General features: G+C 39.4%; 1 protein-coding gene across 3 annotated transcripts; it reads right to left on the reverse strand.

Moving 5' to 3' along the window:
- Window positions 1-648: 648 nt before the first annotated feature.
- Strit1 (small transmembrane regulator of ion transport 1) lies at window positions 649-10,774 on the reverse strand. Of its 3 annotated transcripts, none has more exons than XM_029474922.1 (3): window positions 10,642-10,774; window positions 8,086-8,184; window positions 649-839 (listed from the first exon to the last, which is right to left on the reverse strand). In XM_029474922.1, the coding sequence occupies exons 1-2, from the start codon at window positions 10,652-10,654 to the stop codon at window positions 8,090-8,092; spliced, it is 108 nt and encodes a 35-aa protein (XP_029330782.1). In that variant the 5' UTR covers window positions 10,655-10,774; the 3' UTR covers window positions 649-839; window positions 8,086-8,089. The 3 variants fall into 3 exon arrangements, with proteins under 3 accessions (XP_029330782.1, XP_029330781.1, XP_029330783.1); XM_029474921.1 differs by lacking the exon at window positions 649-839 and adding an exon at window positions 7,912-7,993 and having other exon boundaries at window positions 10,642-10,757; XM_029474923.1 differs by lacking the exon at window positions 649-839 and adding an exon at window positions 7,912-7,993 and having other exon boundaries at window positions 8,086-8,181; window positions 10,642-10,750.
- Window positions 10,775-11,949: the final 1,175 nt, after the last annotated feature.

The raw sequence follows: 11,949 nt of genomic DNA on the forward strand, positions 1-11,949 counted from the left end.
AATGAAGAGCAGAGACTGAAGGAAAGGCCATCCAGAGACTTCCTCACATCGGGATCCATCCAATTTACAGACATGAAACCCAGACACTATTGCAGATGCCAAGAAGTGCTTGCTGACAGGATCCTGATATATCTGTCTCCCAGGAGGCTCTGCCACAGCCTGACAAACACAGAAGTGGATGATCTCAGCCAACCATTAGACTGAGCACAGGGTCCTCATTAGAGGAGTGAGAGAAAGGACTGAAGAAGCTGAAGGGGTTTGTAACCTCATAGGAAGAACAGCAATATCAACCAACCAGACCCCTCAGAGTTCCCAGGGACTAAACCACCAGCCAAAGAGTAGACATCAAGGGACCCATGGCTCCAGCCACATATGTAGCAAAGGATGGCCTTGTAGGTCATCAATGCGAGGAGAGGCCCTTAGTCCTGTGAAGGCTCAATGCTCTAGAGCAGGGAAATTCGAGGGCAGGGAGGAGGGAGTGTGTGGGTGGATGGGGGGGCACCCTCATAGAAGCAAGGGGAGGGGGATGAAATAGGGGGTTTTGGTGGTGGTGGGGACTAGGATAGGGGATTACATTTGAAATGTAAATAAATAAAATATCCAATAAAATAAAATAAAATGAAAGGATTATTCACCCAATAAGTAGATATATATTTTTCCAATAAAGTGACTTGTTAGAGTCTGGAGAAATGGCTCAGCAGTTAATATCATGTTCTGCTCCTGTAAAGGATCCAAGTTTGACACCCAGAATCCATATTGAATGCAGGACCATGAGAGGCAGCTCAGTTTCTGGTTGAGCTAGGTTTAAAACCCCCGGTGATCCAGCAGGTGACCGGAGCCTGCAAGGAAAAGTAGGCATTTTAATGTGCTCCTAGATACCAGGGTCCTGACACAAGGCCACAGCTCTCCACTCCGTATGTCTGAGGTCATCAGTCATGTAAAGTCAATGCCCAACCCTCCACCCCCACCCCAGGTAGAGGACATGACCACAGATCACATAGCCTCAAGACAGATCTCCATTTCAATGAGGTACATAAAGGTCTGAAAGGTTAGCCAATTAAGCTCTCCTTCCCAGACACTCCTCCTGCAAAGGTTATTTAACCTCAAGCCTGCCCTGAAAAAGTTGGGTATGGTTTTATTCATCACAACTCTCCGCCATGACAATAAATGTCTTAAAACCATGGACTGTCTCTTCTCATTGGGACCCACTGTGAGGGACAGGCCTTCCTCCAATCTCTCACAGGCTTCTCTGTGCCCCCAGCTAGGGACTCCACCAAGTCAAGCTGCCTGCTGAACAAGCTAAGCACTCTCTCATCCCCATGGGACCCAGCTGGAGCTCTCCTCCTGCCCTTTTCCCTTTGATCCCAGGCTAGAGCCAGCCCGCAGGTCCCCACTCTGTTCTCAGCTCTTCCATAGCATCCAACAGTGTCTGTGTTGTCCAAGAGTCTGAGAACCTGACGTCTCCGGCCTCCATGCATGCCCGGGGACTCTGGCAGGTCAGTAGGGACCTCAGACTGTGCTTCACATAGCTGGATGCAAGCAGTCAAAACTCCCTGCATCCCACCTCACCAAGAGGCCCAAGCGTAGAGCAGAGGAGGGACCTCACTTTTAAACCACAATTGAAGGGCTCACAATTGCCTAGAACTCCAATTCCCTGGAAACTGACATTGATAGGGGTCCAGACTCACATGTACATACCCATACACAGACACATACACACATTTATAATATAAAATATTAATAATAAAAATAAATGTTTAAATAATATTTTAATTTATTATTTTATGTGTCTGGCTGTTTTTTCTTGCATATATTTCTGGGTATCACATGCTTATCTGGTACCTACAGAAGCCAGAAGAATCTATAGGCTGTCCTGGAACTAGAGTTACATTTTGAGCTTTCATAGATTTCTTTTTTTTTTTTTTTCTTTAATGCCTGTCCACACAGGAGCTAGAGATGTAGCTCAGTTGGTAGAGAGCTCAACTGGCCTGGGCTGGATTTGAAATACTGCATAACTCAGGCATGGTGATGGACACCTAAATCCTAGCACCAAGAATGGAAGAAGACTGATTAGAAGTTCAAGGACAAAGTAAGTTTGAAGCCAACCTGGATTTTGTGACCTTGTCTCAAAAATTGTAAAAGCTCTGTGACATTTTAAAAAAAAAGTTCAAGAAAATGGACAACTATCATTTTAATTAACTCAATAGATTGTTAAGAAAACCAGTGTCATCTTGAAGCCCTGGCATGCCTAAATATGCACTAGGCAAGTCAAACTGATACAAGTCATGGTGAGCTGGTAAATGTTTAATACACTCTTAGCAACAAACAAGATCCAGTACAAGGCAGTTGTCTCCTGATGGACATAGACCACAGTGACAACATTTCGGCTCGCAATGAGATACCAACTAACTTAACAGTGAGCAATCAACTCTCCCAAGTCCAGAAGAGGTAGTCCCAGCAAACCTTAGGTCAAGCCATTTAAGAAAACAGTTGAGTCTGATTTGGCATGAATTTTCTGTATAGATTTTTAATTAACTAGACTTTCAGTGGGATATTATTTGGATAACATATTGAAGTATTTAATCAAGTTGGAAAGACAAAACTCAGAATGCAAAAGTGGTCTCTAAAATTTTGATAAGAAAAAGTGGTGTCCGTGGAAAAGGTAATTGAATGCAGGAGAGTTTTGAAGCCATGAGAAAGAAACCAGGCTTGCTCTCAGCAGTGGCTCTGACCCAGCCCAATAGCTTCCTATTAGCTAAACATTTTTAGAAACTCAGTTCTCAGAGCCCCACCCAGCTCTTCGACAACAGAACCACTGAGAATATGATCCTACCCTCCCTATTTTAAAGTCCTCCTGGGACCATGGACAGTGAGGAGCCCTGAGGTCTGAGGACCATTTCTCTAATCCAAGTTCTCTCTCTCTCTCTCTCTCTCTCTCTCTCTCTTTTTTTTTTTTTTGGGGGGGGGGGCGTTTGTTATTTTTTTCTCTTGGATATTTTCTTTAGTTACACTGAAAATGTTTTCCCCTTTCCAGGTCTCCCCTTCGGGAACTCCCTATCATATCCCCCCTCCTCCTGCCTCTATGAGGGTGCTCCCCCACCCACCCACTCCCATCCTCCCACCCTGGCATTCCCCTACTCTGGGGCATCGAACACCCTCAGGCCCAAGGGTCTCTCCGCTCACTGATGGCCAACAAGACCATACTCTGCTACATATGTGGCCAGCGCCACTGGAGGTTCCATGTGTATTCTTTGGTTGGTGGTCCAGTCCCCGGGAGCACCGGGGGAGGGGGGGGTCTGGCCAGATGACACCGTTGCTCCCTCTGGAGCTGCAAATCCCCTCAGCTCCTTCAGTCCCTTCTTCAACTCCTCCATCGGGGACCCCAGAGCTCACCCCAGTGGTTGGCTGTGATCTTCTAAACTAAGTTTTCAAATATTAACCTGTTCACGCATCTGTGGAGCAATTTTTTTTTAATGTACAATTCTGGCCCAGTTATATAATTGCCTATCCAGAATCTTTAGATGATTTCAGGAATACAGCTATGTTTAACTTTATATTATTCTATTCTAATTTATCTGCATAAACTGTAGCTCATAAGAATAACACTAAGAGGAAAAAAGAAACAAGCACAAACATGTATTAAAGTACAAAAGATTAGGTTAAATTGTATAATAAATCTTCAAGAACTTATCATGTGGCTTCAACACATGTCAATATTTTTCGTGTCTTACAAACTCCATTTTATTCTTCAGTGAATCTTCTGTGGGAATAAATTCAGGTAACCTCTATCACTACCCCTGCAGGTAGTTCATATTAATCTCCATTGGCATTCCTGTGGCCAGCTGCTATTATAGTGAACAAATTTACTAATAATTACCTAATGTCTCTACAACAGAAATATAAAATGTGTGTAAAATTGGTCCTTCCCCAGCATTCACCCGACAGCCTTTCATTCTCAAATCATTTCTTATTCCCCCTCTCCTTTTCTCTTCCTTTTGTTATTTGAGGGGTAGTGGTAATCTGAGCTCTCTTACATCATATCCATCCCCAGTCCTTCCCTCGTCCCATCCTCCCTCCAGCTGCGGCTTCCTCCACTCAATTATCCTTTTCTACTTTCATGTCTTTTCTTTATTTTTTTTTGAAAGGTTCTATGTATTTTAATGTAAATAAACCCATTAGCTCATGTGAAACATGTAACAAATCAGACCCCCAGTTTAAACATGACCACGTCTCCATAGGTTAAAAATGCTGAGCTCTATCTGGTAGAATTGAGGACCATGATTCAGCATAAAGCCTGGCTAGACACAGTATGTAAGACCTACAGACTACAAAGAAGTCTTCATTTTCCACCGGTGAGTTCGATTGGAATTGTATCTGACTTTGTTACCAGTTTTCATCAAAATTCACTGAAGACTAGGGTAATTTTGCTTTTGTTTCTTGGTCAGGAATTTCTTCATCCCAAAAGTCTTGTGAGAAGACATGTGAGAAGCCTAGTCGGTATTGTGGTGCACCAGAGCAGAAGGAAGAAAGATTTTGAATGACTTGGAGGCCATAGAAACTGTTGAGTTCTTTCTTTCCATCAGAAGAATCTCAGGGATCAAACACATCATCAGGCTTGCTAGCAAGTGCATTTACCGGCTGAACCATTTCACTGGTTCTGTGTCTTTTATTTTTAAATCCATATTTAGATTCCATACACGACACAAACCATGTGACATTTCTCTTCTTAATCTGGCTTATGTCAGTTACATGATCTCCAGTTCTATCTATTTCCTTCCAAATGACATAAGTATGATCCTCCTATGGCTGAATAATGCTGGTGGTGGTGGTGTGGGGGGGGGGGGGGGTGCATGTGCATGCGTATGATCCATGTGTATATGGATACACATACAGGCTGATCCCATGACTTGGCTGCCATAAACAGAGCTTCAGCACTGGTTACTTGCCAGAAAAGCAGGCTTGTGTGTTCTGTATGGTTCTTCATGTTCAGCCGTGCCGATCCTTTCAGTTTCCTTTTGAATATTTGTAGTTGTAGCAGGACTTTGCTTAATGTTTGGCAAAAAATATGTCATGGATATCCTTGTGGATTTTCACTCTACCCAGTAAGGTGGTGCACATTTTGTTGGAACACTTGCAGTGCTGCTAAACTGATCTATGGATGCTGATATCCTCAGACAAGTCACTTTTTATATTTCCTACCCCAAACTAGGCCAGGAGTTCCTGGATCCTTTGTATGTAGCCACTTCATTCACAGACACTATGAAGTGAGGGCATTCTCCCCAGTAGAATTTTCAGAGAGCAGAGATAAGGTAGTCACTTTTCAGAAGAAAAACAAACAGTGTATTCATGCTAATATTTGAAATGCAATTTTAATAAGACCAAGTACATTTATTTGATATTTATAGTGATGGTCTGGCTTTCAAACCAACAATATAGGCAAATATTTGTTTTTCATTTTGTTTTGTTCAGGTTTTATTTTGGATTAAGTTTGTTTGGTGGGTTGCAGTTTTGTTATGTTTTGTTGAGACTGGGTCTCACTGTTTATCCCTGGCTGGTCTAGAACTCACAGAAATATGCATAACTTTGCCTCTTCAATGCTTTGATTAAAGATGTTTGTATGTCACCCAATTGGTATGGTTTTAAGTTATATAGCCCAGAGGATATGTATAGTAAAAACATATACTGTGCTTTAAATTATTTGTATAATAAAATATTTATATTATGTAAATAAACCTTTTAAAAGATTTATTTTCCTTTTTAGGTTATATTACTGTGGTTATTTGAATAATAATAGCTTTCATAGTCCCATAAATTTGAATGCTTGGTTACCTTGGAGTGGCACTATATAAAAAGATTAGAGGTTGTGACCTTGTTGGAGGAAATGTTTTTCTGGAGGTAGGCTTTGAGGCTTTCAAAAGTCCAAGCCAGGCCCAGTGTCTTTTTCTTCCTGCTCCATGTGGCTCAGCCACTTCTTCATCACTATGCCTGCCTTCATGTTGCCATTCTCCCTGCCATGATGAGAATAGACTAAACCTCTAAAACTGTAAACCAGTCCCTGATTAAATGCTTTCTTTTATGAGAATTGCCTTAGACATAAAGGATAATCATGCTACAATTCACAGGGCCATAGAGGCTAAATAACAAAGAAGGCTCAAGAGGGAAATGTATGGATCTCCCTTGGTAGGGGAAATAGAATAGGCATTGCTGGTGAACTGGGGACAGGTGCGGACAGGAACAGGAGGGATCTGTTTCAGAGAGGATGGATGGAAAGAGTACTGGGAGAAACCATTTGAATTGGGGGACAATTTGGGGGCAAAGTAGAAACCTAGTGTAATAGAAACATCAGGAATCTATTATAGTGACCCTAGCTAAAACTCTCAGTAATGGCATAAACAGAGCTTGAACTGTACATCTCTTATAACCAGGTAAGACTTCCAGTGGAGGTTTTGGGACACCAACCCAGTCACTAAATCTTGGACCTACAGTTTATCCTTCAAGCGTGATGCTTTGGGGTAAAGGCAGAACAAAAATTGTGAGAATGGCTGACCAATGACTAGTCCATTTTGTCACCCTTGCCATAAAAGCAAGCCCATTCCTGACACTGCCTGGAGAACCAGAAACTAGATGGCCCAGACACCTGTGATAGAATCAAACACAACTGGGAAAAAATGTCATTGCTATGGTGCCTAGTGATATTCTGCCTTATGGTATACTCATAGGTTGCTGCCTAACCCAATTGTAATCAGAGAGGTTTCATCCAGCAGTTGGTGGGAAAAGAGGAAGGAATTCAAAGTCAAACATTAGTCAGAGTTCAGGGAATCCCACTGAAGCTGGGGAGGAAGGATTTTAGGAGACAAAGATGTTAAGGACACTACAAGAAAACCCATAGAATCAACAAACTTGGACTCATAAGAGCTTACTAAGACTGAATTGACAATCAGGAAGCCTGCATGAGTCTTTCGTATATATGTTATAGTTGTATAGCTTGCTGGTTTTGTGGAACTCCTAGCAGAGGGAGTGGGGGCTGCTTCTGAGAATTTTGCCTGCTTTTATAACTCTTGTCCATCTACAAGGTTGCCTTGTTCAGACTTAATAAGAGGAGAGTTGTCTAATCTTATTGAATTTTGATATGCTATGTTTGGTTGATATTTCTGGAAGGGAAATGGATGGGAAAGGGAATAGGGAAAGAAGGGAGGGGGATGGAAGAATAGAGTGAAAACTGCTGCCCAGATGTAATATATAAGAGGGTAAATAAATAAATAAATTCATAAGAAAAATAAAAGCAGTCCAGAATAAAACATAAAAGAGTTACTTTGGTCATGGTGTCTCCATCTTCACAGCAGTAGAACACTAAGACAATTATCAAATTGATATGTTACTGTATTACTTTTAGTTTGTCTTCAATTTGAGAGGTAATTGATTTTTCTTTTTCAGTTATAAAATATTCATATTATCCTAAAAATGAAAGACCGTAATACAAGGGACATACAAAAATATTTAGCTTCCACTGTCTGGCTGTGTGATAAATGTTTAATTGCTTGCATATTGGTTAAACTCTTCCTTTTTATAACTGATATCTTAAATGTTCTATTATTATTATTTTATTTTACCTGTATGTGCATTCTGTTTGCATATATGTCTTTGCATCACTTGCTTGCCTGGTGTTCAAGGATGCTGGAAGAATGTGTTGGATTGCTTGGAAGTAGAGTAACAGACATTGTGAGCTGCCACATGGGTCCTGGGAATTGAACCCAAGTCCTCTATAAAGCAGCCAGTGCTCTAAACTGCTGACCCATCTCTTCAGCTTATATGATTTTCTTCAATATTTTTAATCTGTAATTTTAAGCAAATTCTTAATGTGTTCTTATGTAAAAAATTCTAGTTTCCAACAGATAGGAAATACTACAGCTATTTAATACAAGACACCTTTAATAATCAGTTATATTCCTGTTTTTTTATTCATCTAAATGGTGTCAGATTGAAGTCTTCTTCCCTAAATGACAAAACATTTCATTAGTAAAACAGTGAAAGATCAATTCGAGGACAATTATGTTGTAAACAAACATCCATTATTAAGACACTTACTTTTCTAGAAGAAGACAATGTAAATAACGATGATGCAGCCTACAATCCATCCAACCAGGAGAAGAATGGGAACCATGAGGTGTGGTGATGTTGACTCTGCTTAGAAGCAATGAAAACAGATTCACTAGATCCTTTTGACATTGAACTTTACAAAGCAAAATAATAAATGACCTCTGGTGGAGCTAAGGAAAAGCATGCAATGATTGGACTCATACATAAGTGTTTTTGTCTTATTTTCTTAAGAAGGCAGCCTGCAAATGAATTATAAGCCCTGGATATTTGAAACAGATATTTGGGTTCAAACCAGGGTCACCCTTTTATGTTCCATGACCTCGTGCAATTTTGAACTTGAAGCTTCCAGCTGGGTGGTAGACCTTGTAGTTTCTCTGTCCTGGTTGCTTCCACAGTCAAATGATACAGGGTGTGCAAAGCTTTGTAAACTTGAACCACGGTGCCTATGTTTAGTGTATACAGAACATACTCATGAGGTTGTTCAGTGATGGTCCTAGCAGCTGTTTACACAGCAACAATCCAATATAACTGTGAGGTAGTTCCTACTAACCTCAATTACTTATAACATACAAGATTAGATTGTTTTGGAAATTATTCTTGATCTCAATAACTGACTTTAATCTTGAACTTAACAGGAAAAGGAAAACATCGTTCCTTACATAATCACCATCAGAAAAAAAAAAAAGGATTTCTTTAAAGTTAATTATTCTCACCACCAGCACTGATCTTGGCTGTATGGGCAATAATAACCCAACACAGAGGAAAGACACATGTGTAATGATTCTTGTACCTCCTGCTTGTATCTGGTCTGTAAATTTATATTCATAGGTTACTATAATACAATAAACATGCATGCATATACCCCACCCAATAGTTTGAAAAACATCACAGAAAGACCTCTTATAGAATTAATGTCTCCGTGTTACAGACTAAAACATACTCTCAAATGAAGAGCACAATGAGTTCCTGTGCCATTAGCTAAGAAAGGGTGTTCTTAACAAGTGCAGTCCCATTACAATTTCTATCACTTCAAATGTGAAGGGTTGTTAATGCTATTAAAATAAAGTCACCGGGACATGTGTTACTTCTAAAATTAGAAGATACTTTCATAATAGCCAACTTTCTGAAGTTTAAATGAATTTTAATAGATTCAATGTTTTTCATAAAATGGTGAAGTCTCTCTTATCTGAAAAAATGGGATTCCCTTGCTTCTCCGAATTGTGCACAATCCACTAACGGGAGAGACCTCCTCCTCCCTACCTGACTGTGCTGTTGCTTTAAGGATACAGCAAACATTATGAGACATACTTTAGTCTCATTTGGGAGAAAGAATATTTTTGTGAATTAAGATACCATTAGAGTGAAAGTACATGACAGTATTCTTTTTAATTATTCATGTAAGTGATATAGTACTTCTGTCAATTTCAAAGAACTTGAAAATGCATAAACTTTCCAATTAAGTATAAATGTTTAATGTATGTGTATTTTAATAAAATTTTATAACACATGTTTTAATAAAATTTGCATGTCATTGAGTTCTAAAAGTAAATATCCCTTTATTTGTTATGCATTTTAAGACATTGTAACAGTCTGTGCATTTTAACCAAGTACAACTGCTTTGGTCATCTTTTTAGCACCAATATTGTTTTTTCTACCATAAATTAAAACATCATTTGGAAATGGTAATACATGAAACTCAATGTACTTCCCAGGTTGCTTATATCAATGGCATAAATATCAATAAAACTTCTCTTTAAATGCAAGAGCTTTTTCAAAATGCTTTACTATTTGTCCAGTTCCAAGCTTACTAAACTGGCTACCACTGGAATTTATTTCTCTTAGGATCACTTCATTGTGGAGGAATACGTGGACACATACTAATCCTCACAATCTCCATTTCCTTAGCTAGAAAATGGAGGTGGTAATATATGTAAGTCTCACAAGATTGTTGTCAGGATTGAAAGTTAAGATTTCCATGTATGTATTTTAAAACTGATTCTCAGACAAAGATATATTCAGTCTGTCGATTTTGTCATATTGGAATCAGTTATTTTATATAAGCATATAAATATGAAATAATGTTTAATAATTAGAAAAATTAATTCAGATATGAGCATATCAGAGATGGTTAAGCTCAATATTCTTATTTGACAGTCATAATATTGACTCAGAGCAGTGAGAAAGCCTCTCCAAACTCACACGGCCATCCTGCAGACCTGACAGAACATTCAACTGTTCTTGCTTCTGGTCCAACAATTCCCAAGATCTCAGAGCTAGTTCAATACTGAGAAATAATAGTTCACAATTCACTTTTCCAAAAAGCATGTATGAAATTATTATGTTTCATTGATCATTTCGAAATTATTCATCTTACAAACATGATCCAAAACTGCATATTTAATGCTTTTTGCAGCCACATCAGAATATGTAGCTAATAGTTCTTTAACATTGATCCTACATTTCTCAGGGTCAAAATGCTAAAAAATAAAATTGACTAATCTGAAAGCTGTTTTTGCCAAGAAACCTCTATACTTTTCAGCTTACCTTTCTCAGCCATTATTTCTATTGTTGGGTGACTTAGTCAGGGCCACGAGTCTTTCTTCCTTATTGTTATCCTGCACCTCTTTGAACTTTAAATAGAGAGATATCTGAAGAGTGTGGCAGCTGCTGCTCTCCTGCTGCCAATTGTCTACAGGGTGACAGGAGTCATTGGAAAGCACAACTCCTCTTTCTCCCATTTAACCTTTATTGTGGAGAAACAAGAGACTGTGTATGTATATGACCTAAGCAAGTGAGCAAGCTGAGTTTTCCCAATGCACAGATACCCAGATTTTTATTTGCATAACATTTCATACAAGAGCAGAATGTTCAATGAAAGGATATGCAAATTAAAAATGAAATTGATAGTTTTCACCCTCCTAAGAGTGAGGGTGAAATATCAGTTAGATTTGCAGTTGGAGAGACTTGGGTTCAAATTACAACTTGCAGCTTCTGTTTAATGAAGTCCAAGCTCCCTAGCCAGGGTACCAACTTGATTTCAATAGCAACAACATTATTTACTCTAATGGCTATTCTTGGTTGTCACACAAGCACATTACATGAAGAAGCTGCCCAAATGCCTATGGTTTCAACTCTTGTTATAATGTTGTCTGCTACCAAGTATATACCTATAGACTCATGGGGTATTCCTTATTTTTGATTGACAAAGAAGGGAAGACTAGAATCTGGTTTACTGATGGTTCTGTTGTTATGCAGATACCACCCTAAGTGGACAAATGAAACATTAAACCCCTTTCTGTGGCCACCCTAAAAGAAACCCACGAAGGGAAATCTTCACAGTGGACAGAACTTTGGGTAGTCTACATGGTCATACATTTTGTTTGTTAGGAGAAACAGACAGATGTGCAATTGTTCACTGATTTGTGGAATTTAGCAAATGGATTGGCTAGAGGGTCAGGGAATTGGAAAGAGAATGATTGAAAACTTGGTGAGAACCACATCTGTGGAAGAAGAATGTGAATTCTTCTTTCCAAATGGGAAAAGGATGTGAACATGCTACTGCACCATGTAAGTGCTCATTAAAAGGTGACTTCAGAAGAGGAGAAATTCAATAATAAAGTATATAGAATGAACTTATGCTATTGACAGTCAACCTCTTTTCTCAGCTATTCCTGGCATTGGCCAATGGACCCATGAGAAAAATGGCCATAGTAGCAGAGATGTAGATAATAATACATAGGCTTCTAATCACCAAGCCTGACCTGAGTGCCAGATCTACCAACAGCAGAGACAAAAAATAAGTCTCTGCCAACTTTATATGCCCCAGTACAGGGGAATGCCAGGGCCAAGGGG

This window comes from Mus caroli, chromosome 3 (genome assembly GCF_900094665.2).
Source record: "Mus caroli chromosome 3, CAROLI_EIJ_v1.1, whole genome shotgun sequence".
NCBI classification, from domain to species: Eukaryota; Metazoa; Chordata; class Mammalia; order Rodentia; family Muridae; genus Mus; species Mus caroli.